At 47.6% G+C, this 26,518-nt stretch overlaps 2 protein-coding genes across 11 annotated transcripts in view; both read left to right on the top strand.

Moving 5' to 3' along the window:
- FNTA (farnesyltransferase, CAAX box, alpha) overlaps positions 1-1,495 on the top strand; it is a 33,233-nt gene extending 31,738 nt beyond the window's left edge. The window contains exon 8 of one of the 2 annotated variants that reach the window (XM_036838888.1): positions 195-1,495. In XM_036838888.1, the coding sequence (XP_036694783.1) occupies positions 195-317 (123 nt within the window). In that variant the 3' untranslated portion in view covers positions 318-1,495. The remainder of the gene's footprint in view (positions 1-194) is intronic. The other variant, XM_036838887.1, reaches the window with a different exon arrangement.
- Positions 1,496-4,213: 2,718 nt separating this feature from the next.
- Positions 4,214-26,513, top strand: POMK (protein O-mannose kinase). 9 transcript variants are annotated; one of them, XM_036838897.1, is made up of 6 exons: positions 7,249-7,370; positions 9,294-9,387; positions 10,233-10,385; positions 14,101-14,397; positions 22,845-22,969; positions 23,888-26,510. In XM_036838897.1, the coding sequence occupies exons 3-6, from the start codon at positions 10,358-10,360 to the stop codon at positions 24,656-24,658; spliced, it is 1,221 nt and encodes a 406-aa protein (XP_036694792.1). In that variant the 5' UTR covers positions 7,249-7,370; positions 9,294-9,387; positions 10,233-10,357; the 3' UTR covers positions 24,659-26,510. The 9 variants fall into 9 exon arrangements, with proteins under 9 accessions (XP_036694795.1, XP_036694791.1, XP_036694799.1 ...); XM_036838898.1 differs by lacking the exon at positions 7,249-7,370 and adding an exon at positions 9,145-9,183; XM_036838900.1 differs by lacking the exons at positions 7,249-7,370; positions 9,294-9,387; positions 10,233-10,385 and adding an exon at positions 4,214-7,219 and having other exon boundaries at positions 22,840-22,969; positions 23,888-23,947; positions 24,069-24,582.
- The last annotated feature ends 5 nt before the right edge of the window (positions 26,514-26,518 follow it).

Below are 26,518 nucleotides of genomic sequence, written 5' to 3'. Positions count from 1 at the left end.
AGCCACTCAGAATTCCGTGCAGGGCTATTCTGCTGTTTAGGGCGACACCCACATCACTAGTGCACATAGTATGTGACTCTAGTGGTGTATCTCATTTGATCACGACCTGAATGAAACTGTACTAGTCCAAACACATTTGCCCTAGGGATTAAATTACACATTTCCTTTAATGAATTTTTGTTGTTCATTTTCAGTTATGTGAAATCCTAGCTAAAGAAAAGGACACTATAAGAAAGGAATATTGGAGATATATTGGAAGATCTCTTCAAAGCAAACACAGCACAGAAAGTGACCCACCTACAAATGTACAGCAATAACACCATCTAGAAGAACTTGATGGGATGCTTTTATTTTTCTAAGAGACTCAGGAGTTAAAAACCAGAGCGATCATCCCGTTTGCCTGTGGTGTGAAACGTACATTACACGGGCACTGCTTTTTAACATGAACCCAGTGTGATGCTCCTGGGGCGCTGCTGCTGTTCAGACTGGTTCGGAGTGATTTGATTCTTGTTAAGCAGAGTGATTCAGGGGAGGGAGGAGAAACAGGAAGTCCCCAGAGGAACTTGGTAGCCTTTCAGCATTCACTGTAACCCCTTAGCAGCAACTCCCCTGAACGGTGTGTCAGGATTTGCAGCGTTAATGTTTGCAGGCAACGCGTATGTAAAGGACATGAGTCACTTACATTTCAGTTCAGAAAGCAGGGAGTGCAGTTAGTACCTTAGAGCTGCTCTGCCACACTCACAGTATCTTGCTATCACTGTAACCAACTAATGCCAAAAGAATGGTTTTGTAATAAAATTATAGCTGTATCCTAAAACAATGCCATAGTGGTTTGACTTTTTAAATAGCATTTAACTATATACAGGGGACATTGTCTCGGCTTAGAAAAGCAATTGAGGAAGGATATATTGCTATAAAACTGAAGAAACCAGAAACATGACTATGTTAAAGGAAATGTAATTAAAATGTGAAGTGGTCAGTTCTTGACTACAAGCAACAAAATTCATTCAAGGTGGTTTAAAACTCACAGGGTTTATTGAGGTATATAGGTAGCTCACAGAATAATTACCCGATCTTCCAGAAATATGTCCCAAAACCCCACTGCAGAACTGGAGCATCACATTGCTGTTGCCTGTGCTGGGATCAGGAACTGCTGAGTGAGGCCGCCAGCTCCATGTCCACCTCCACCACATTCCACGCAGGCTCACCTGCTTCCCTTCCCACAGGACATGGCTCCAAAGTAAAGGCTCACTTTAGTGCATCTGATCGGAAAGAACCTAAAGGACATCGAACACCCTTAACTGCAAAAAGGAATCTGGGAAATGTAGTTTATAGCTCTCCAGCCTCCACGCTTCAGGAAGACATGCTAGAAAGGAGTTGAAGGTTGAACAAGAGAGTTTCTGTGTACCTGCACGTAATTAAATCTCACCTTATCAATAAAGAATTTTTGTTCAGTGTTCAAAGCACCAAACTATAACTCAAGAAATTATATAGAGTAGAACAGGGACTTCCCTGTCAGTCCAGTGGTTAGGACTCAGCCCTTTCACTCAGGGGCCTGGCTTCAATCCCTGATCAGGGAACTAAGATCCTGCAAGCTGCGTGGTGCAGCAAAAAAACAAACAAATCAAAAAAAAAAAAAGAACAGTTATCTCAAGAATTCAGAAAATAACAATATATTTTTTAAATTATTTATTTATTTGGCTGCACCACGTCTTAATTGCAGCATGTGGGACCTTTAGTTGCGGCGTGTGGGATCCTCAGTTGCAGCATGTGAACTCTTAGTCGTGGCATGTGGGATCTAGTTTCCTGACCAGGGATCGAACATGGGCCTTCTGAATTAGGAGCACAGAGTCTTAGCCACTGGACCACCAGGGAATTCCCACAATATTTTTTTTAAACAAACATTTTTTTTTTCTGGCCATGCTGCGCAGCTTGTGGGAACTCCCAATAACAGTATTTTAATAATTCCTGGAGAAACTACCATATGACCCAGCAATCCCACTCCTAGGCATATATCCAGAGAAAACCATAACTCAAAAAGACACATGCACCTCAATGTTCACTGCAGCACTATTTACAATAGCCAAGACATGGAAGCAGCCTAAATGTCCACCAACAGATGAATGGATAAAGAAGATATGGCACATATATACAGTGGAATATTACTCAGCCTTAAAAAGGAACGAAGTAGTGCCATTTGCAGAGACGTGGATGGACCTAGAGACTGTCATACAGAGTGAAGTAAGTCAGAAAGAGAAAAATATCGTGTAATATCGCTTATATGTGGAATCTAGAAAAATGGTACAGATGAACTTATTTGCAAAGCAGAAATAGACACACAGATGTAGAGAACAAACTTATGGATACCAGGGGGGAATGGGTGGGGTGGGATGAATTGGGAGTTGGGATTGACATATATACACTACTATGTATAAAACAGGTAACTAATGAGAACCTGCTGTATAGCACAGGGAACTACTACTCAGTGCTCTGTGGTGACCTAAATGGGAAGGAAATCTAAAAAAGAGGGGATATATGTATAACTGATTCACTTTGCTGTACAGCAGAAACTAACAACATTGTAAAGCAACTGTACTCCAATAAAAATAAATTTTAAAAAAAACACTAATTAAAAGGAAGAGCAGTCTGATTAAAAACAAACAAACAAACAAGAACAAATAAAATAACTAGGATAATGGTGAAAAAAAATTCCTGGAGAAAATATACTTTGTGGGTATTTAACATTTTACATGTCAGTTTTTGTTTTTAGACCCCAAAAATCTCTGAATTTATATTTGAAATTTTCATAAAGTGTCATCCCTATGTAGACAATTTCAAAGGTGTCATGAAAAAAAATTGTACAGAAAAGTTTTCATAAGATGGCATTTACTCTCAGAAACTACCTCGTCATTGTCCCCAAACTGATTAGATTCAGGGCTGCTGACTCAACAAAGCTCGTAAGAGACTGTTTAATAAAAAGCATAATGGCAGTTTACTAATTTACACTGAGAAATGTAACAGGCGGACCAAGCAATTGCATCAGCCTAGCCACTTAGCATTTTCTGCCTGAAGTTTAGGTGGCAATTCATTTATCAAAAGGTTGCTTAGTGAGTATGGAATCAGGTGAGGAGGCCCCATGATTCAAGTGTATCTTATTTTGATGATCCCAATGAGGGCCATCTCCTGATGGGCAGCTGAATACAGAGACCTGGCAGTGCACTTTTTTCATTGGACTAACAATTAAAATGTGGTCTGTGTGGGCTTCCCTGGTGGTGCAGTGGTTGAGAATCTGCCTGCCAATGCAGGGGACGCGGGTTCGAGCCCTGGTCTGGGAAGATCCCAGCGGAGCAACTGGGCCCGTGAGCCACAATTACTGAGCCTGCGCGTCTGGAGCCTGTGCTCCGCAATGAGAGGCCGCGATAGTGGGAGGCCCGCGCACCGCGATGAAGAGTGGCCCCCGCTTGCCACAACTAGAGAAAGCCCTCGCACAGAAACGAAGACCCAACACAGCCATACATACATACATACATAAAAAGAATGTAAGCAGACAAGAATAGCATTAAAAAAATTTAAAAAAAAATGTGGTCTGTGGAGGAGCTGTTAGCTCAAAATTATTTATCCAATAATACTTTCACTGTGTTGCTATCTGCACTGCTGGCGCATAAACAGTGGGTAAAACTGCCGTTGCCTTAGCACAAATCAAGGCAGTGGTACTGAATAGTCATTGTATTCTTCACTGCCATGCATTCACTGAACGATGTACTTGATGAATCAGTAATTATATATTTTATTCACAGCACTCACTGTCTTTTCAGTATTTTGTGTGACTGAATGGAAGTATGCCTAAACTTTTTGGTTGTCTTGAAGAAAAGCATTTGTGCAATTGTGTAAGTTGTGGCCCAAACAGGCCACTCTTCTTGGAATGCCATTTGTACTTGAACAACTGAGTGTTTGTTGCCAGGCATAAAATTTGAGCTTTTGAGGGAAAATTTTAATCTACCACAGTCAGCTTGACAGCTTCCCGCTACCTTCTGATGAAATCAAAGTGATGATATTAATGAATTATTAATGAATTATTAATTATTGAATCAATAATGAATAGTTAAATGTATCCACAATTGGTGGATCCGTATAGCTCAATGGGCCAATATTTTCCAAATGACCCATCTATGATATTATCATGAATGCATAAACAATCCATTCACATTACCAGATGTAACAGAACACAAAAAGTACATTGATAGGGTTGCAGATGCCACACTGCAGCTAACCTTTGAGAAACCACCACTTGTCGAATTTTGGTGTAGTATTGAAGAATATCCACAACTTCTTAAAAGACTCCTAAAATACTCCCTTTCTGACTATGTATCTGTGTGTATGAGTGGATTTTCTTCATGTACTTCAACCAAAAACACCATATTCCAACAGATTGAATATAGAAGCAGATAGAAGAATCTGGAAATCTTCTATTAAGTCGGATGAAAGAGATTGGCAAAAATGTAAAACTGCCATTTTCCTGGTTGGTTTTCTGGAAAATATAAGTTTCATAAAATGTTATTTTTGTTATCATGTAATGGGTTTATTGCTTTATTAATGAATTAAAATTTTAAAATCTCAAATATAGCAATTAGCACTAGCTTGGACCCACATTAAGGAAATCTGGAGCTAGAGAAGAGAGTAAGACACTACTATCTCTGCTCTCAGGGATCCCAATTTTGAGAGAAACCAACAGTATGCTACTCCCCTCAGTACCCTGAAAATGTTTATTAGCTTGTTGAAGAAGTACTATTTGGGAACACAGAAGCAGGAGGGATTATCTTTCTGATGGAGTCAGGAAGGGTTCACAAAGGAGGACAAATTTCGTTACTTACATCCTTTAGTGAAGCCTTCAACTCAATTCTGTAATTGGTTATATCTCAGATATTAACTTATAAATTAGTAAGAGAGTCCAGAAGGTTTCTCTCTGGAAATTACGTTATAAAAAGCAATGTTTTTCAAATTGGGTTGTAACCCATTAATTGGCAAGTCAGTGTGTATTGACAAGCTTTAAAAACAAAAAAGTATATATAATAGAACTTTCAACTTCATTGAATTCTCTCACATTTTATTTCTTTCCTTCTACTTGATTTGGTCCACTCTAGCTTTTTTGCCCAGCAGTTATTGCGATATAATTGACAAGTAATACTGTGTAAGCTTAAGACATACAATATGATGATTTGATATATATTGTGAAATGACTACCACGTTAAGATTAGTGAACAGATCCTTCACCTCACACTTGTGTGTGTGTGTGATCTCTCTTAGCAAATTTCTAGTATATAGTACATGCTCTAATATTTTAAGGTGGAAGCTTATATTGATCCAAGCTTAGATGATGATTTTTCCCCAATATAAGCATTTAATGCTATACATTCTATTTTTATTCAGCTCAAAATATTTTCTAATTTCCCTTCTTGAGACATCCTCTTTGAGTCAGGGATTATTTAGAAGTGTATCATTTAATTGCCAAGTGATCGGAGACTTTCCTGTTATTCTCTATTATTATTTTTTAGTGGTTACTCTAGGAATTATATAACACGTATTCAACTTTTTACAGCCTATTTATATCAATATTTTATCACTTCAACTGGCATGTAGAAACCTTACCACGGTATAGGTCTCCTGACCCCCACCATTTATGCCATAGCTGTCTTATATATTACCTATACTTACATTGAAAACCCCATCAGACAATTTTATACTTTTTGCATTCAACCACCAAACATATTTTAAAGAACTCAAGAAGAGTGGCCTATTACATTTACCGAGAGATTTACTATTTTTGTTACTTTTCTTTCATTCCTGATGTTCCAAGTTTCCTTCTCGTATAATTTCCCTTTTGCCTGAAGAAATTTCTTTCAGCAGTTCTTTTAGATTAGTTCTGCTGGTTGCAAATTATGTTTAGTTTTCCTCAGCTGAGAATGTCTTTATTTCATCTTCATTCCTGAAAGATGATTTCGCTGGATACAGAATTATGAGTTTACAATTCTTTCAGCACTTGGGAAATGTCACTTCCTGTCATTAGAATGGCACCTACATGTCATCTCTCTCTGGCTGCCTGCAAAATTTTTGTCTTTAGTAATTTGATTTTGATGTTGTCTGGGCCTGGATGTCTTTGGACTTACCCTATTTGCTCAGCTGCTTGAATCTGTAGGTGTCACCAAACTCGGGAAATCTTCAGCCATTACTTCTTCAAACATTTCTTCAGCCCTTTCTCTTCTGTGGGATTCTCAACGCAAGAATGTTAGACCTTTTGTTCTTGTCCCGCAGGTGCCTTTTTTTCTTTTTTTTCCCCTTTCTTTTTCCTTTTTTTTCTCTGTTGGTCAGATTAGATCATTTCTATTAATCTGTCTTCAAATTCACTGACTTTTTTTCTCTGTCATCTCCATTCTACTATTGAACCAATCCAGTGAGTTTTTTGTTTTGGTTGTTATATTTCTCAGTTCTAGACATGGGCATTGGAAGGGCTGCAGCCTGTGAATTATTGTGAAGCGATGGGAGTTCCCCGAAACCCACTGGAAAGTTGAAACACCAGATGTGGATGGCTGTGGCTCACGACAGGAACTGAAGACACTGAGAGATGCTGAGGTGTGTGCGTGTGTTTTGTGCGTTCCTACGCAGCGCGGCTCAGCTGGGTGCATTTTTCCGCATTCACCTAGTGTTCTTCCAGGATGAAGTCACGCATAAACAAACGTGGACGTCTAGCACGGGCAACCCCGGGGGCCTGTAAAAGCACAGAGCGCTGGCCCCAGCCCCGGGTCTGGGATGGAGCCCAGAATTCGCACTTCTGACAAGTTCCCTGGAGCCGTGAAGCGTCGGCACCTGGTCTGAGGACCGCCCTTTGGAAGCACCGCCTTGCGCTGAGCGGGAGCTTTCTGCAGCGTCTAGATGGTACAGGTCCTCTCCGCACCCGCACCCGCGCCCGGCTGCGCGTCCGGACTAAACACATCACCGCCCTCACGCGCTGGCAGAGAAGCAGCCGCCACAGGAGCCAGCCCGGTGCGCCGGGGCTGCTTCCGGGTGCGCTCCGACTCTGGCTTTGCGTTCCGGCGACCGACCTCCGGTTGCGCGGCGGCGGGAGGACGACACCAGGGCGCACCCTCGCGCTGGTCCTGCTGGGCGCGCTTCCGGCCGCGCAGGCGCAGGAGGCTGCGTGCCAGACCGGGGACGGGGACTGCAGGTAGGGGCGGCGGGCCGGGGCGGCGGGCGGGCGCGGGGAGAGCTGGGCTGCGTCCTGCCCGGCGCCCGAGCTGGACGTGAGCCGACGGACACGCCGCCGGGACAGGCTTCAGCTCCTGCCTCTGTTGGTGCCGCGCTGCGACCGCCTCCAGGTCTGGAATCCTCTGCTGCCCCTTTTTCAAAAGCAGGGTTTAGCCGTGTTCTTTGGTGGTCTTGTCTTCTCCACCCTTGCTTGACCTTTACTATAGAACCTTAAGGCTAAGCAGGCTTCCGGAATATTTAAAATAATTAATGTACCTGTGCTTTGTTGGCAAAATGGGATTCTAACCAAAATTGTATGGGCGGGGGGGGGCACTAATTCATTTCTTCTCTGGTTGTGTAAAATATTCTGCAGCTGGTAAAAACCAATTTTGTTCCATCGCTTTTCTTTCTTTTTAAATTAAGCTGTGAGTGTATAGCAGTGGGAACCACTTTTTTCCTGTTGCCAATTTTTTCTTATCATTGTCAGAAATCCTTTGTGTCTAAACAGTGCCTGAATTTCTCCTACCCACCTGGATCTTCAATCGTTATTTCTTAATTTGCAGAAGCTTTCAGTGTCGTTTTGCTTATTCCTGGACGAGAACATTTCCTCAGCCATACAACCTCTTCCCTAGCTCTGGGCAACCTACTCCAGAAATATGCCTTTAAAAGAAAAAAGAGGGGACTTCCCTGGTGGTCCAGTGGTAGAGAATCCGCCTTACAATGCAGGGGGCGCGGGTTCGATCCCTGGTCAGGGAACTAAGATCCCACATGCCGCGGGGCAACTAAGCCCGCACGCCACAACTGGAGAGCCTTCGTGCCGCAAAGTGCAAAGCCCACGCCCTGGAGCCTGGGCGCCACAACTAGAAAGACGCCCGTGGCTGCAACGAAAGATCCTGCATGCCGCAACTAAGACCCATTGCAGCCAAAAACAAATTAAGTAAATAATAAATCTTTAAAAAAAAGACCCTCAGGTGATGGAGTGGGTGAATGACTTCTTTAAGAAGTGGGTGGGACTTCCCTGGTGGCACAGTGGTTACGAATCTGCCTGCCAATGCAGGGGACACGGGTTCGAGCCCTGGTCCGGGAAGATCCCACGTGCCGCGGAGTAACTAAGCCCACGTGCCACGATTACTGAGCCCCTGCTCCGCAACAATGGAAGCCACCGCAGTGAAAAGCCCATGCACTGCAACGAAGAGTAGCCCCCGCTCGCTGCAACTAGAGAAAGCCCGTGCGCAGCAATGAAAACCCAACGCAGCCAAAAATAAATAAAGTAAATAAAATGATTGAAAAAAAAAAAGACCCCATTGAAACCTTCCACATGTACACAGGAAGTGTGTGCAAACCTGAATCACCAGCTGCGGTATAGTCAATCCAAAAGAGCGAAGTAGAGCGTCATGTATCTGCTTTGATAAACCTCAAAAACATAACGCTGGGCTTTTAAAAAAGCAAGTAATAAGAGGACTGTGTATCCTGCATCCCCGATGCAGAGGGATTCTACGCCATTGTCTATGAGGGACTTGAGCATCCGCAGATGTTGGTATTCGCAGGGGGTCCTGGAACCAATCCCCTGCGGTTACTGAGGGACAAACAGTACAACACTGCTTGTATTAATATAAAGTTTGAAAACATACGTGTATTATGTGTTGTTATTTATGGGCACATACTCATGTGAGAATAAAATGCATGCGTGGAAATTATTAAACTTCAGCATGCACCCCCATGTCACGTGTGTTAACACAGATGTCTGGGCTCCACTTCAGAGTTTCTGATGCAGTAGGTGTGGGGCAAGGACTCAAGAACCTGCATTTCTCAGAAGTTCCAGGTGGTGCTGCGGCAGGTACAGGGACCACAGTTTGAGAACTACGGACATACCAACTTGAGGATGGGGACTACTTCTTGGGATGGAGCAGAATAGGACTGCGAGGGGTACCTGGCTTCAGCCATGTTTGTAATATGTTATTTCTTTAAAAAAGGGGATGCAGTATTACTTGACAGAGCTGGGTGGGTGCTCATGATCTTATGTTTTAACTTTCTTTATGCTTGAAACATTTCAGGAAAGAAAAAAGATCCTAGTCGGTGAGGAAAATGGATTGGAAAGGAGAAAGCAGTGGGAGAGTGCGTAGGAAAGCGTTGCAGAAGCCCGGGAAGGTGATGCTTAGACCAGGGCGGGGGAACGGGGGCGGGGGAACGGGGCAGGGGGGTCGGGTGTGAGCAGATTTGGGAGCTTTGCGGGGACAAGTGACTGTCGGTGCCGACTGGTTGGTCTAGTGGTTACAAGGAGGGAGGAATGAAGTCACCTGGTCGTGTGCCCGTCACAGAGGGGAACCCTGTGGAGTGGGCATGCTGGCGACCAGAGAGACAGAATTCAGGTACGGATGTTGCAGACCTTGAGGGGCCAGCTGAGCGAAGTGTAGGATAAAGAGCCAGGCCACGGAAGAGACTTGAAACGATCAGCGTGTACACAGCCGCCAGAGCCACGTGCGGGGACGAGACCGCGTAGAAGGCGTGGAATGGAAGGGGGCCCACGACATCCAGAGGGATGCCGTCACCTAAGGTGGGCTGGCTGGCTGCCCCCCGCCACCCATTCTTGTACGGCCTGTGAGCTGAGGATGCTTTTCACTTTTTTAAATGTTGGGGAAAAATCAAAAGAACGTGTGGCATGTGAAACGAATCTCAGCTTCCATGAGCACTGTTTTGTTGGGGCACAGTCACGCTCGCTCACTTGTGTAGCATGGCCTGGCCGCTGCTGACGACGAGATGAAATAACTCTGACAGTTACCTGGTCAGCCGGCACCACTGCTCCTCACCCCGCACGTCACAGTGACGTGGCCACTTGAGTCCCGCTTCTGGCCCCTAAACCTGAACATGTACTGTCTGATCCTTTACAGAAGAAAAGTTCTCTGGTCCCTGACCTCAGGTCTAAGTTGACACACTCTTGGTCACTTTAAATGCTACAGAGGAGAGATGGCCATGGTTTTGCCCATTTCTTTAAGGTCACCTTCTAAGAATCAGGCGTCGGTGGAGGAAGCTCAAGAGACCGTGAGGCCTGAGTGGTGAACGTCGTCATCATGTCCACAGGAGTCCTGGAAGATGCCCGGAGGGAGAGGTGGAGAGAAAAATGTGGGCCCGGAATCTCGATGAGGAAGGTGAGCAGACAACCCCCTGCAGCATTGCTGGGCATTGCTGACCGGACTCAGCTGGTGGGTGAGCACGTGGCATCGTCTCGAGAAAGGAGCAGTTACATGAGGCTGGAGCAGTCGAGTGGAGCCAGGGTCTCTCGAGCACCTCGTCACGACAGCAGGGATGAGCAAAGTGGCGTGTTCTCTTCTCCTTAGGAGGAGTGCACTGACCCATAGAAGAGTCCATTCCTTCTACAATTCCCTGCTCAGCAGAAGAGTGTCACTCCTGACCTTCACCTGCAGCCTTGTCACTGGAAGAGTACAGTTGTCACTCACTGAGATTGTGAACACTGAAAACAGCAGAGTTGAGGGGAAGAGTTGAGTTTGGGAAGTATTTTTATATTTTAATGTTGAGATTTTATATATACATAAAAATACATACCACTCTTCTTTATCCATTCCTCTGTCGATGGACACTTAGGTTGCTTCCATGTCTATTTATATGGTAAATAGAGCTGCAGTCAGCATTGGGGTGACTTTATCCATTCCTCTGTCGATGGACACGTAGGTTGCTTCCATGTCTATTTATATGGTAAATAGAGCTGCAGTCAGCATAGGGGTGACTTTTCGAATTAGTGGTTTTTTTTTTTTTTTTCTGGATATATACCCGCAAGTGGGATTGCTGGATCATATGGTAGTTCTAATTTTAGTTTTTTGAGGGACCTTCACACTGTTCTCCATAGTGGCTGCACCAATTTACATTCCCACCAACAGTGCAGGAGGGTTCCCTTTTCTCCACACCCTCTCCAGCATTTATTATCTCTTGTCTTTTTGATGATGGCCATTCTGACAGGTGTGAGGTGATATCTCATTATGGTTTTAATTTGCATTTCTCTGATGATTAGCAATGCTGAGCATCTTTTCGTATGTTGGCTGTTCATATTGTCTTTGGAAAAATGTCTATTCAGATTTTCTGATCACTCAGCCATAAGAAAGAATGAAATTCTGCTATTTGTAACAACATGGATGGACCTAGAGAGTATTATGCTTAGTGAAATAAGTCAGAGAAAGACTAATACCGTATGATGTCACTTATATGTGGAATCTAAAAATAAAACCAACAAATGTATATAGCAAAACAGAAACAGATATAGAGAACAAACCAGTGGTTACCAGTGGGGAGAGGGAAGGGAGGTGGCAAGATAGAGGTATGGGATTAAGAGTTACAAACTCCTATGTATAGAATAGGTAAGCAGCAAGGATAATTGTACGGCACAGGGAATACCGCCATTATTTTGTAATACAGTAAGTCCCCTACATATGAACCTTTAAGTTGCGAGCTTTCAAAGGTCCGAACCTGCATTCCATCAACGTCAGTCGTGAGTGAAATGGCAGCTTGCCCTCCGTCTCCTATTGCTGACAATCCTTCAGCTCTGCCATCTCCCACCTTCTCTCCCTCCTCCAGTCAGTAACTCTTCTTGTCTGTTCACTTGATGCCAGCCCCTGTGTGCCAGCTGTTGTACTGTACTACTGTACTTTTCAGGGTACTGTACTGTAAGAATGTTTTCTGTATTTTTTGTGTTTGTTTTTTATGTATTATTTGTGTGAAAAGTATTATAAACCTATTACAGTACAGTGCTATAGCTGATTGTGTTAGTTTGGTACCTAGGCTAACTTTGTTGGACTTAGGAACGCTCTCTTGGAACGGAACTCGTTCGTAGGTAGTGGACTTGCTGTAGCTTTAGACGGAATATAATCTAGAAAAATACTGAATCACTATGTTGTACACCTGAAACTAATACAATATTGTAAATCAACTATAATTCAATTAAAAAATTAGGTTGAGATATAATTTACAGGCTATAGATTTGCTATTTTAAAGTGTACAGTTAGAGACTTTTAGTATATTCACAAGGTTGTACAACCGTCACCACTAATTCCAGAACATTTTCATCCAAAAAGAAATCCTGTCACATCAACAGCCTCTCCCCATGTCCGCTTCCACCCAGGCCCTGGCAACCGCTGATCTACTTGCTGTCTCTGGACTTCCCTGTTCTGGAGTTTTATATAAATGGAATCATACGCTATTTCCCTTAGTTAATTTTCCTGAGAATAATGTTTTCAATGCATGTTGCAGCACGTATTAGTGCTTTATTCCTTTTAATGGCTGAATACTGTGTCATTGTGTGGGCACATCACGTTCTGTTTATCCAGGCATCATCTGATGGACATTTAGGTTGCTTTCACTATTTGGCTGTTATGAATAATGCTGCTGTGAACATTCATGTACAAGTGTTTGCATGAATGTATGTTTTCAGTTCTCTTGGGTAGATACCGAGCAGTAGATTTGGTGGTAACTCTGTGTTTAACCTTTGAGGACTTCCAGACTGTTTTCCACAGTGGCTGCTCCATTTTACATTGTCACCAGCAATGTCTGAGGGTTTCCTGTCCACACTTGTTAACCGCCTGGCTTTTTGATTATAACCATCCTAGCAGGTGTGAGGTGGGACCTCGTCGTTTTGGTGTGCATTTCCCTGATGACTATTGAAGTTGAGCATCTTTTCATGTGCCTGTTGGCCATCTGTATATCTTCTTTGGAGAAATGTCTGTTCAATTCCTTTGCCCATTTTTAAATTGAGTTATTTGTCTTTTTATTGTGGAGGAGAAATATTATTTTTGAGTTGTCCACCAGACTCCAGGTAGAGGTGTCAGGAAAGCAGGTGTGGAGTTCTGGGGAGGCTGGGATTGGGCTTCACACCTGGAGCTCAGCGGATGGGCATGGAGATCTCCCCACGCCGGGAACGAGGGCGGGGGCCAGGTCCCAGCCCGCACGTGGTTTCCTGGGAGCCGAGTGCAGAGCATTTTCAGGAGGAGGGAGGGAGTGGTCGCCAGGCCGAGGGGCCAGGCCTGCACGTTGGCTGCTGAGCTTTGGCACAGGGTCTGTTCCGTCACTGGTGTCCCGCGTGCCCCAGTGCTGCAGTTAAGCCGGCGCACAGTGGTCCAGCCACATCGCTTGTCGGGGTAGTGACGCTCCCTGCGGGTGGCAGCCAGCGTCCGCCCCAGGCACCCTGAGTGCCCCGCTCCCGATGTCCAGGTCCCTCCCCACCCTCCACCGAGGCATCCAGGTGGTGACGCCTGCCTCCGCCCCGGGCCTCGCACCTGCTGCCGGGCGGGAGCCCATTGGATGGCGAGCGCCCCTGCCCCGTGGTGGTTGCTCACCTGCGCGGCCGCCCGCCTCACCCCCGTCGTGTCGCCCTGCGTTCTCGTCGGCGCTCGTTCTGGGTTCCGGCTGGGGCCTCCCACCCTGGGGCGCCTTTCACACCTTTGCTTCTTAAAAACATCAGGGGGCTTTTGAGTACCTTGCAAGGAGCATCCCAACCCCTCAGAGTCCCAGCCGCACCCGGACCCCAGCTCCTCTCCTGTCCACCTCCTGCCGCAGCCCCACTGGACTAACAGAGCCACAGTTTACTTTCATCTTACTAACTGTTCAGTGCGTGTCTACTCAGCGCAGACACCTGCAGCGGAGACAGAGACAAAGCCAGACCCAAGACTCCCCTCTGCTCGCAGCTGTGACAGGAAGCAACGATCCTGGGAGGAGCTGGCGTCGAGCGTTGGTGCAAGGCTGCTCTCAAGCCCTCTTTCACCCTCACAGTGACCCTGAGGCCCAGGGGGCTGTGTCACCCTCCGTCCTTCCTGAAATAAGACGGACCGTGCCTACTCCCTGTTTCACTGTCTGTTTTAGGAGCTCGCAGAAGCCATGGAGACGAGGCCCCAGGAGGGCAGGAAGGGGCCCCCGCCCAGGGACGTGCCCCCGGTGGTGGGACTGCTGCTGTCCATGGCCCTCATGAACGCCCTCCTCTACCTCTGCCTCGACCGGCTCTTCATCTCGCCCCGGCGCTCCACGGAGGACCCCACGCGCTGTCCCCACGGCCACTTCAGGATGGGGCCGATGAGCAACTGCTCCCCGTGGCTGTCCTGCGAGCAGCTGAGGACAGAAGTGAGGCAGATGAAGCGTGTCGGGGAAGGAGCCGTGAAGAGAGTGAGTCCCTGGCTCACCGCCCGGGGGAGCGGGTGGCCCGGCGGGAGGGGGGCTGGCACCGTGTGCCGGAAGCCACGAGCCCAGCCGCCAGTGCCTCCAGCTGGGACATCATCCTAGTAAAGGGAGGCGAAGGAAGGAAGCGGTGCACCAAGGAGTACTCTGCTTCGTTGTGGATAGTAACAGAAAACTAGAGGTAATAACTACAGGGCAATGGTTAAGTTATGGTCCAACCACTTGTAGAATATTCTACAGCCAGTAAGTGTAGTTAGGAACCCTGTGTGGCAACATGCAAAAGCTCTCATTATGATAAGGAGAAAAGCAAAATAGAAAATTGTGCAATACGCTGTTTTCATCTGCAAGATTATATATGTAGAAAAATATAAAAATGATAGAAAGTGTGTTATGGTGAAGGAAGATTTGGGGCAGTTTTTTTCGTTCTTATTTTTCAAACTCTATGGTGGTATTATATTGATTAAAAAAATTTTATTTTAAAAAGAGAAAGCACAGGGGCGAATTCAGTTCTCATGTAGAAGCTTCCAGAGCCCCGTCTCATGGGCTGCATTTCCGCAGTGGTTGCACTGAGACAGGGTGAGTCCAGAAGCCAGTGAGGGGTGTTGAACAGGACAGACCCTCTGTGAGGATGCAGCGAGTGATGGCAGGGCTGCAGCTGGAGAGACAGCTGCGTCCCTGAATGGGGAAAGGATTCACCTTGAAGGAGGGAGTCAGAGGGGAGAAGGGAGGGGAATTAATGTGAGGTGAAAGCATGAAGCCAGGTGACGGGAAGGTAACGGGTTTCTTCAGATTCGCCCGCGCATTGTAGTGGGTGCTGGGGGCACAGCAGTGCACAGAACAAAGGCCCTTGAAGCCAGCTGGGGAGTCAGACAGTCAAGAAGACAAGAAACAGGCGCGTAGGAAGCTGTATTAGTGACGCGCTCTGAGCCAGTGGGGCGAGGAAAGAGCCGCGGGCTTGTTACTCCAGGTGTTCAGAATGGCGTGGGTATTTGGGGACAGTGATCCAGCAAGAAAGATGGGGACCAGCAGACGCCCCTGGGTGGAGCGTGCCTGCTTGTCCGGGGACCAGAGGCAGGATGCGAGGAAGACGTCAGAGGTGAGGGTCCCCCGGGGCTGCTGGCCTCGGGCTCCACTGCAGTGTGAGTGGAGGGGAGGACTGCCGGCCTGTGTGCAGAGCAGACCCGGCCGGGCTCACGGGGAGCTTGGTGACAGGTGGCTGCAGCTCGACATGAGTGTCAGCACCAGACACAGCGAGAAATCGGTGGGTTCTAGTTGTCTCTTAAATGCGGGGGCGGCAGAACGTCCCAGTAGACTGGACGTGGGGTGTAAGGGAGGGGATGACGGAGGCGCCCGGCCGGGGCATCAGGGAGGACAGGGTCTGCGTTACCTGCCCGGGGAGGTCCTGTGTGTGTGTGAGGTGGCCAGGCAGGGACACGGGCAGTTGAGTGTACAAGTCTGGCACTTGGGGGGGCGGGGATGTAGATTTGGGGGCGGGTGTTGACAGCATTGGGCTAAGAAGTCACCAGGGAGGGGAGTAGTAGAGGACTCACAGCCAGTTAATTTCTGCCTCCTTCGGAGAGGGACCCTGAGGGCTGCCCACTTGTTTCCATGCTGTTGCGCTCACTCAGAACATTTTTGGAAATTTTGGAATTGCTATTTACCCTGAAGGATGTTTTTGAGTAGCTTCGATGTTGGCAGATCATTGTTTGAGGACAGATTTGATTTTAAGGAACCTCGCAGATGACACCCAGCCCACTAGATTCAGCAATGTGGAATGTGGTTTGTTTGTTAAGGTGAAGGGCTGTTACACTGAGATTTTGTTTCTTTGGCTGAAACTTGCCCTTCGGGCACAGGTGTTCTGAGCGCAGGATGTCAGCTCCACTGGGAGCCCCATCTGTCCTGCCCCGTTGGGACCCCGGGGCCTGTGCATGGTCTGGCCCAGGGCAGTCCCCTGACCCTCCGTGTAGGCACCTACTCCAACAATCCTGCTGCGGCCACCCTGCCCACGTGGGCATCCCTCCTCTCTGGCACCCGTTCTGGGGGTATAGTTTCTCAATAGGAGTTTCTGTGACCAAAGTTCCTGACTTCCCTGTCTGACCTCCACCCCCGCCCTTCCTGGCGCCCTGGCTTCAGTAATTCCTCGGGGCCTTGGTGGGCTAATCCCACCACCTTCTCCCTCTCTGACCCTCCCGCCTGTCTGCATCCCGACTCACCCAGCAGCAGATTCTGCGGCTGTGTCCTCATCACTCTGGCGCACACACTGGCGACATCTCCCTGCATCTCTGTCTCCATCCTGCCTGGCAGGAAAGCCCCACACCTGGTTGACGCCAGCTGTGTATTTGCACTTGGGCAGCTGCCCTGGAGGCAGAGAGGAACGCCACAGCCCTGCCATTCCTGCACGACCGCAAACCTCAGCACAGCCCAGGGGTCAGGCTCTTTTCCCTTAGTAACTTCTCCCTCCCATTCTCTGAGACAGACGTTTCCTTAACAACCCCCTCGTTTCCTTAGATGTTTCCTTAGCTGGTGATCTTGCTACTAAGATGTTATGAAAACAGAAGCCACCCAGAGGGCCTGTCCTCATCTGCCCACCTGACCTACAAACCTTCCAGCTCCGGGGTCGTCCCTGACTGCTCACAAGTTCCTTTTAAATGATTCCCCCTCCCCTACGTCATCGCTCTTCCCCACTCTGAGGATGGTCCCTACTGGCTACACACAAACGCTCGCACTTTCAAAGAAAAAACCCTCTTCCCGTGATTCCCTGTTTCTTCCCCTCTGCTTCCTCCTCGCCCATCCACCCTTCCCTCGTCCTCCCGAGAGGCTCCCAAACACCGCCCTCCAGGGAGATGGCTCTCACCCAGCTTCCCGCCGAGCCCCGGCCAGATGCTGCTCTGCCCGCCTCTCACTTGACCTTTCCCGCAGCCCTTGGCTCCTGGTCTCTCCCTGCAGCCCGGGCTCCTCGACTTTCTGATTTTCCTCCCCTGGGCAGCCCTTCCTAATTACTCCCCTTGGCTGCTCCTGTTCGCTCTTCTTGCCTCTAAAGCAGCGGTTCTTAGCCCAGAGGTGAGGCTACTCCTCAGGGGACGTTTAGCAATGGGTAGAGACCCCCGTGTGGCCGTCACAGCTGGGCGTGGGGAGGTGACACGGGCGTCCAGTGGGCAGAGACCAGGGGCGCTGCTGACCACCCTGCCGGGCAGGGACGGCCCCATCCCCAGCAGGTGGCTGCGTGGCCCGAGGTGGCCCTGGTGCTGAAGCTGAGAAACCTTATTTCTCCCGGGGGCTATCGGGGTCCCCTTCCTTTGTCTTCTTGGGATGCACTCTTAGGTGATTTAATCTATCCATTGCTCTAAATGCATTTTATGGGCTGGCGACCCCCAGCTTGATACCTGCAGCCTGTTCCTCTCCCCTGAGCCGCAGGTCTGTGTATCCACCTATACTTGACCTGTCTACTTGGGGGTCCCTTGAGCGTCTAGGTGTGACCAGTGTGGAACTCTTGGTAATTTCCCCTCTGAAGCCCCTTCTCCCCCAGCCCTCCTGTCTCAGTAAATGCCAGCGCTCCCCCCAGCGGCCGGCCAGACCAGGGAGTCAGCTTGCGTCCTCTCACCCCTCCCCCTGACTAGGCCAAGAGCAAGTTCCATCAGGTATGTTTTCAAAACATTTCCCAACTTGTTGGGTAACCCCTCTGTCCCTGGCCTTGGAACCAGCCTCCCTGCCCACGTGTGCCCTTCCCCGAGCCCCAGGCAGGCATCTTGCAGACACATTTCAGACCACACATGTCCCTTCCTTAAAACCCCCAGCATCCTTAGGAAAAACCGCAAACCTGGGCCCTGCCTTCCTCCTAAACTCACCCAGGCCGGTCTGGGTCCTCACCCCACCCTGCAGTCACCCTGCCCTTTCTTTTGTTCCTTGATCAGACAAGCCCTTTCTCACCTCGGGGCCTTTCCCAGCCTGAAATCTCTTCCTCCCCATCTGCCTGACTCCTCATTTCCAGGTCTCAGCTCAGATGTCACTTCTCTGAGAGGCTTTCCCTGGCATCCCTCTCTAAACCCACCTCACCCCCTGCCGTGGACCCTCCCATCTGGCATCTGGTTTGTTGTCTCTTATAAATGCAAGCTTCCTGAGGGCACAGACACCAGTTACCTGTGTGTCCTCAGCACCTAGCCTGTGGCTGGTTCATAGAGCAAATTTTAGGGGCCTGAACACAAAGGCTCATTGGCTGAATCCACATAAAATAAAATATTGGCTTAGCTTTGACAGTTTCCTCACTATAGAAGCACACCACCCCGCCCCCCCTTTCCCCAGACTGTGTTTCTGGTTTGTGTTTGGAATTGCTGGGGCCACAGATCCTCTCCTGCAGCTGGTTTGGGGGCAAGGCCGACTGACCCCCTGCTTTTCCTTTTCTGTTCTTTGATTATGAAAGCAGTGCATCCAGCTCAGATGTTCAGAAGGAGCTGGAGCACAGGGTGAAGGCCCTTCACCTGCCCCTCCTCACTGTCCCATCTTACTCCAGGGGATGACAGTGAGGTTCAGCCCTTTTGGATTTTTCAACCCAAGATGACACTGAACGGACAGGTACGTTTTCTGCCAGCCGCTCAAGGACAGCAGCGGCCACGTCTCGGGGCTGCCCGTTTTCTGAGCCACAGACTTGGGCAGCAGTGCGCGTGAGGAGTTAGGGCTGCAGTAGAACCGACGCTTCCGGGGGCGGACACTCCACCGCGCTTTGCGGACACCAGGCACCATCCCGGCCACTCGCGTCCACCTGGGGGAGCGGAGGCGGTGTGGCCCCGTGCAGCATCTGTGTGCTCAGCCGCACAACTCTCCAGCAGAGTTTCCTCAGTTACGTGGTTTGTCCTTTAAAATTAAGGTATGGTGCGTTAAAAAGCCATAACGTTTGGGCTGGCTCCCATAAGAAGAATGGATTCAGCTCTTACTCTGTCGCCCTCTAGTGTTGTGTAACCCTTAGAAGGGTCGTGTGTGATCTGTTTTCAATGTGGAAGGCTGGCTGGAGCACAGATGTTGCATGAAATAGCAGTGCCCACCCCTCGGTCTCCCCTGCAGGGTCCACCTCCTCATCCCTCTTAACCTTGGACTTTTCTTCTCCTCTGTGCTCACTGCCAGGGTGGCCTCGTCCAGTCCCGTATCTTTATCCCCTGAACGAGCTCTGGACCTTTCTATCCCCTGCCTACCCTGCATCTTGGATGTTGAGTGTCTTCTCAGCCTGAGTGTGTCACAGACCGTCCCCTCAGCCTGCTCCTCCTTCACTGTCCCCATCACCCTGAGGACACCCCCACCCGTCCAGCTGCGTACACCACAACCCGGGAGGCATCCTTTGTTTTTGTTTTTTAATTTAATTTTTATTTTACATTTGAGTCGAGTTGATATACAATGCTGTGTTAGCTTCCAGTGTACAGCACAGTGAGTCAGTTATACATATACATGTATCCACTCTTTTTCAGATTCTTTTCCCATACAGGTCATTACAGAGTATTGAGTAGAGTTCCCTGTGCGACACAGCAGGTCCTTGTTGATTATCTATCTTGTATATAGTAGTGTGTATATGTTAATCCCAAACTCCTAATTTATCCCTCCCCGCCCAGGGAGGCACCCTTGTCATCCCCCTTTCTCCACAGCCACGTTCGGTCCCTCAGCAAGTTGCAGTGTCTCCACACGCAGGAGAGACCTGGAATTTGGCCGCTCCTCGGCTTCTCCCCGGCCCCCTCCCCGCCCAGGCCTCTGTGCCTGGTACCTGGTTATCTCGGCAGCCTCCAGAGTGGGCTCTCTGCCTCCACACTTGCCCCTTCAGATGTTCTCGCACGGCAGCCAGCTCCTCCGTGTAGGGCGCCCTGTCTCACGCTAGTCCTTGCAGCAACTGAAGGCCTCTCCCAGCCTCTGCTCCCCTCCCCCTGCTCAGACACCGCAGCCCGTGGACATATCCCACCCCAGGCCCTTTACCCTGCTGTCCTCCCCGCCTGGGACATGGTCCACCTCCTTCCGGTTCCTGTTCAAGCCTCACCCCAGTGAGAGCTTCCCCAAGCTAGGAAAGCTGTAAACCCTTCCCTGCTTAATTTTTCTCCAAAGCATATTTTACCTTCTAATATACTTTACACACTTCCTATTTATTTTCTCTCTTGTCTGCCTCCTGCACTAGAATGTAAATTTCACATGGGCAGGGATGTATTTCCGTTTTTTTAATTGACATAAGTACTTGTTAAATGAATGAAGACAGATTTGACGTTGTACTACAAAAGACCACATAAGCTAATTATCTTCTAAAATTTGTCTTAACATTTGTAATAAAGGATCACATGAATAATATATAAAGAACTAGATATTAATAAGCGCAAAGCAAACAACCCTAGATAAAATAGTATGAAGGGCAATGAACAGACTTTCCACAGAAGAAATACTGAAATGCCCAGAGGATGAAAAGTGCTCAGTCTCATTAGTAATCAGGGAAATACAAATTGGAACAGGAAAATGTTTTTCATCCATTAGATTGGCACAGATTACCAAGATTGGTAACACCTAGTGTGGTTAAGGCTCTAGAACACAAGATTTATACACGATTGGTGAAAGTACGTGTTGGTACTTTGAAGGGTCCTGATAGTACCTCGTCTTCATTCAGTGATCCGTCTACTTCCCTAGCTTATAAAAACACTTGCAGATGTGCACAGAGATGTAAATATAAGGCTGTTCATTGTAGAATTGTTGTTACTAAGAAATAAATGGGAAATAGTTTAAATGTCCATCAAGTCTTTAAAAATAGATCACATTAGATCATATTAAATGTTTATGTAAAATGATAGAGCTGTGTAGAAAAAAGAACCTAATCCATTCTGACAGCATCTGTTCCAAATTTTATGAATTTTTATTATATCATACTTTAGTTTTAAAAAAAAAATGATCATCTGTAAAACTGAAAATATACCAGTATAAGTAGTACACCCATACTATGAAATATTATGCAGCTTTAAAAAGAATGACTTAGATCTATATATATATTAGGGAAAGATTTCTGAGGCATCTGTTAAATGAAAAAAGCCAGCTGCAATGTATTTGTTATATTCCCACTTTACATAATAAACTCAAATGCTATTTTGTAAATGGATATTAATACATGTAAACGCATAGAGAAACTTCTGGGAGGTTACCAGCCAAATAGTTAACTAGTTTCCTTTGGGTTGGGAGTAAATGCAGAGGAAGGAGTTCTACTCCTTCTGTATTTGAACTTTTACCGAGAAAAGTATTCATGATTATTTTTATAATTTAAAAAAAAGGTAAAGTTGGTTTCTGAGAAATGATTCTTAACCTTTAACTTGCAAATATTTAATATTGGAGGCTTCAGATATTTGTGAGAGATCCCAAAGACTAATACTACTTGATAATAAGTAGTATTTAATCTTTCATTTATCTGAGGCACAAAAATGAATTTGTCCTAAGCGAGGGTTCAGGAGGAAGTCATGAGGCCTGTAGCCGAATCTCTCCCGCGTTTCTTGTTGAATAAATGCGTAAACCGTGGCAGCTTCTCTAAAGTGATTACTGTTTTGTATGAAAAATGGGCCTGGACACCAAAGCTGTCTGCTAGTGCTGGTGCCGACCATGAGCAGGAGGGGAGCCCAAGGGAGTGATGGGTCTCAACAGAAACAGGATTTTTATATTGGAGTCAGAGCTCAAATACAGTGCTGGTGCAGATCTATGGAGAGAATAAAATGTGTTCTGTATAAAAATAAATAAAATATATATTCATGAAACTTATAGACTGTAGCAGCCAGAGAAATGTGGCTTCTTAATGGAAATTATCCATAGTGAAATTTCTCAAATTCGGGTTTCTGAGAAGGTCTTGAAAGATTTCTCTTTTGAATAAACGGTCAACAGCAGTTAGAGTGTTTTTCCATTAAGGAACCTCCCTTCTCAGGCCCAAAATAAATCTTCACAGTCCTCTAGCCCACCTCCATTTGATATAATAGTTTTTAGTTCTTTTAAAAAATGTTTTAAAATATAAAAGTAATATATATTCATTCTGGAAAAGTTATAACAAAAGGTATGAAGGGGAAAAAAAGCAAATAAAGAGAACAGCAAAAATCCTTCAATTTCTATGTAATTTTGTCTTGTTTTATGCAGCTAGAACAATGGTATAAAAACACTTTGTATCCTTTTCATTTGTAACGTTACTTTTATCTGTGAAAACCCTATCAGCGTCTGCATTTTGCTGAGCCCTGTAACCTTCCTTGAGTGGTCCTGCATAACCGGACTGCTCCCCGATTTTTGATGGATGGATAGTTTCCAGTTATGCTTTTATAAATAATGCCAGATTTTTATTCCTAGAGCTTTTTAGGTATTTCAGATTGTTGCCTTAGATAGATTGTAGATTTTAATGTTAAAGGCTCTTGATAAATATGCCCCAAGTTGCTTTTGTAAGCTTTATTTTAACAGTGAAGAAGAGGAAGCCAGAGGGACACAGCCTACGAGGAGCCACCTGGTGCAGTGGAGTCCTGACCTGGATCCTGTTTTCTCTTCTGCAACCTTCTGCCTTCCCTTTGGGGACTCGAGCAGAAGATCAGTGGTTCTTATTTCTTTTTTTTTAAATACCACTTTATTTATCTGTTTATTTATCTATTTATCTATTTATCTATGTATGTATGTATCTATCTATCTATCTAAGCCGCACAGCTCACGGGGTCTTAGTTCCCTGACTAGGGATTGAACCCGGGCCCCTGACAGTGGAAGCGCAGAGTCCTAACCACTGGACTGCCAGGGAATTCCCCAGTGGTTCTTCTTTGCCAGCTGATAGAAATGGGAGTCCAAGGCCGTACGGTACAGCTGCTCCTCTGCCAGCTGTGTGCCAGGACAGCAGGTCCAGTGTGTGCCACTTCAGCTCCTGCTGTTACAGCTGAAGTCACAGAAAACCACGGACCGTGTGAAAATGTGTTCCTTACGTAGGGTCGTTCCTGTTTGTGGTTTGCTCTGACACCTTTTAAAGCGAATGGTGGCGTTGTGTGTGATGGGCTGGCTGGCCTCGGTCCCTGTGTGGGGTTTTCCAGCTCTTCACTCACCACTTTTCCAGCCTTCTCCCGCCCCGCCCCCGCTTCATGCTGCCCTGCTTTGGTCTGTCTGCTGCTTCCTGCCTTTGTTCGTGCCGTCGTCCCCTCTCCTGGGCGTGCCCCCCGTTCTCCACAGCTGGCCTGCGAGCCCCGTCATCCCGCAGACCAGCTTCCAGGACATTCCCGCGGGCTCTCCCGACAGCCCTCAGCACCCAGACCAGCTGCCCGGCCTCCTCCGCGCTGGGCCTTCGCCCTGACAGGGCGTTTGCCTCGCCCGGCGTCTGGTCCGGCTTATGAGCAAGTCTTTGGAACAGTCTGTGCCTCGCTAATGTCTGTGTCCTCTGCACCACGTCTGACCCTGAGAGGCATTTGCCATGTGGCTTCCCGGCTCACCAGCTGGCAAGGGTTCCGGGTTGACATTCCCTGTGGCTTTGTTCCAGGTGTTTCTGTCTGAGTGGAAGGAACGCAAGGTGGCTCTGTCGCGGCTCACCAGGCTGGAGGTAAGAGACGACTTCCTGCACGGACTGCGGATGCTGAAGTCGTTGCAGAGTGAGCACGTGGTCACGCTGCTGGGCTACTGTGAGGATGACAACAGCATCCTCACCGAGTACCACCCCTTAGGCTCCCTGAGCAGCCTGGAGGCGACGCTGAACCTCTCCAAGTACCGGAGCACGAACACGTGGCAGCACAGGCTGCAGCTGGCCCTGGGCTACGTGGCCATCATCGACTTCCTGCACCGCAGCCCCCTGGGCACGCTGGTCATGTGCGACTCCAGCGACCTGCCCAAGACGCTGTCCCAGTACCTGCTGACCGCCAACTTCAGCATCGTGCTCAACGACCTGGACGCCCTGCCCCTGGTGAACCGCAGCACCGGGGCCCTGGTGAAGTGCGGCCACCGGGAGCTTCGTGGGGACTTCGTGGCGCCAGAGCAGCTGTGGCCCTATGGAGAGGACGTGCCTTTTCACGACGACCTCATGCCCGCGTATGACGAGAAGATCGACATCTGGAAGATTCCAGATGTCTCCAGTTTCCTTCTGGGGCACGTAGAAGGGAGCGACATGGTCCGATTCCACTTGTTTGATATTCACAAGGCATGTAAGAGCCAGACGCCTGCAGAGAGACCCACCGCTCAGGACGTCCTGGACACTTACCAGAAGGTTTTGAATCTACTCAGAGACACCGCGACGTCTCAGACAAGAGAGATGCTGTAAAGACCAGTGCAGTCGGTGAGGTGCGGGAGTCAAGGATCGGATGGAAGAGTTACAGTGGTTCCGCTTTGATGGGGAGGTTTCTGCTGCTTTGCCCCGTGGTTCTTCCTCTCCATCCGTGTGCACAAGTGAGCGGCTCCCTATCCTGGCCGCCTGGCAGGAGTTACTAAGCCAGAGCAAACCGGGCTTGATGGGAGCCTGGCTTCAGGCGAAGGTGCAGAGAAGCAGCGAGTCTGGCCAGTATCTGGAGGAAGTAACAAAAATGGAGCTACAAAGAGGCTTCCCTAACACCTAAATGTGTAAGCTTGTAAGCAATGTGTGTAGAGAGGTTTTTAAATTGCAGTGTACGGAAGAAACAAGCTGTAGTACTCGCTTTTTTAGGTGAGTATTTGCGGTGTATTTCACTGGTACTGATGAGGCATCTCTACCATTTCAAATGATTGCTCTGTGACGCTCCTGTGCCATTCCCTTCCCAGCGAGCTTGCATGCTCTTTGAAATTTTGAATGGATAAGGAACATTTAAAATATCAAGTATGATGGAGATTATATCTATGTTACTGCCTTGGATGGTGCTTGTGAAATTCCTATTTACCTTCCAGCTGGATTTTCTGTGTCCAAAATTAATGATTGTGAACATTTTATATCAACAGTATCTGTCACTCATTACCAGAAGGCGTCAAACCCTTGCACTTGACTCGCATGATTGAATCCTTCAAATAGCTCTTTCCTTGGTCACTGTCATCCTCGCTCGCAGGGGATGATGGATTTGGTGCATAGCCATCATCACCAGTAAGGGGGTTAAAGCTGGCACTGAGGGGCAAAGACACCGTGCAGCTGACTGCCTGCCCCTGGCTTGCACAGGCCTCACAGTCACGGGAGTCACAGGGAGCTGGGCCCCGACCCACAGGCTCTGACGCAGTCTGTCTGGGTGGAGTCCGAGACTTCGCATTTCTCACTGGCTTCCAGGTGATGCTGGTACTGCCAGTCTGGGGACCACATTTCGAGAACCACTGTCCTTAACTGTCAGGGAGGGCAGCCCAGGCAGTAGGATAGGGAGTATTGTCAGTATTATCCCTGTTCTACTGCCTGTGGTTGATCGGGCCCTGTGGGTCCTATGGTTGGTCAGAGAATACGCTTGCCCAGAGTATATTAACTGCTGCTTTTTGTTATAAAAATGCTGCCAGAACCCACTAGGACGTCTGTAATCAGAAGGATGGACAATTACAAGTGTTGGTGAGGATGTAGAGAACTGGAGCCATCGTACACTGCTGGTGGGAATGCCAAGTGTTCCAGCTGCCTTGGGAAACAGTCTGGCAGTTCCTCAAAAAGTTAAAAATAGAGTTACCATGACCCAGCCGTTCCACTCCCCAGTATTCACCTGAGAGAACTGAAAACATGGCCATAAAAGAACTTGTATATGAATGTTCATAGCAGCATTATTCATGATAGACAAAAGATGAAAATAACCCAAATGTCCATCCACTGGTGAATAGATAAAGAAAACAAAGAAAATGTGGTCCATCCATTCAATGAGGTGTCGTTCAGCCACGAAAAGGAAGGAAGTACTGATACATGCTCCGACACGGATGAATATGCTAAGTGAAGGAAGCTGTCACAAAAGACCACATTTGTATGATTCCACTTATATGAAATGTCCAGCATCGACAAACCCATAGACACAGAAAGTAAATTAGTAGTTTCTAGAGGCTGGCAGGGGCTTGGGGCTGAAGAATGGGGAGTGCTTGCTAATGGGTACAGGGTTTCTTTGGGAGTGATGAAAATGTCCAGAAATTATGCAGTGGTGATGGTTGCACAACTCTGAATATACTAAGTAACACTGAATTGTACAAAAAGGGAAAAGTC

Source organism: Balaenoptera musculus, chromosome 21 (assembly GCF_009873245.2).
Source record: "Balaenoptera musculus isolate JJ_BM4_2016_0621 chromosome 21, mBalMus1.pri.v3, whole genome shotgun sequence".
Classification (NCBI taxonomy): domain Eukaryota; kingdom Metazoa; phylum Chordata; class Mammalia; order Artiodactyla; family Balaenopteridae; genus Balaenoptera; species Balaenoptera musculus.
The sequence above is the reverse complement of the archived record's forward strand: the minus strand, read 5'-3'. Positions and strand labels throughout refer to the sequence as shown.

Excerpts from the sequence above, each read along its gene's own strand:
- POMK (XM_036838896.1), top strand. The coding sequence starts at position 6,928 with ATGGTACAGGTCCTCTCCGCACCCGCACCCGCGCCCGGCTGCGCGTCC. Across the intron at positions 7,220-14,100 it reads ACCGGGGACGGGGACTGCAG|GAGCTCGCAGAAGCCATGGA; the intron begins GTAGGGGCGGCG and ends TGTCTGTTTTAG. Across the intron at positions 22,970-23,887 it reads ACTCGAGCAGAAGATCAGTG|GTGTTTCTGTCTGAGTGGAA; the intron begins GTTCTTATTTCT and ends GCTTTGTTCCAG.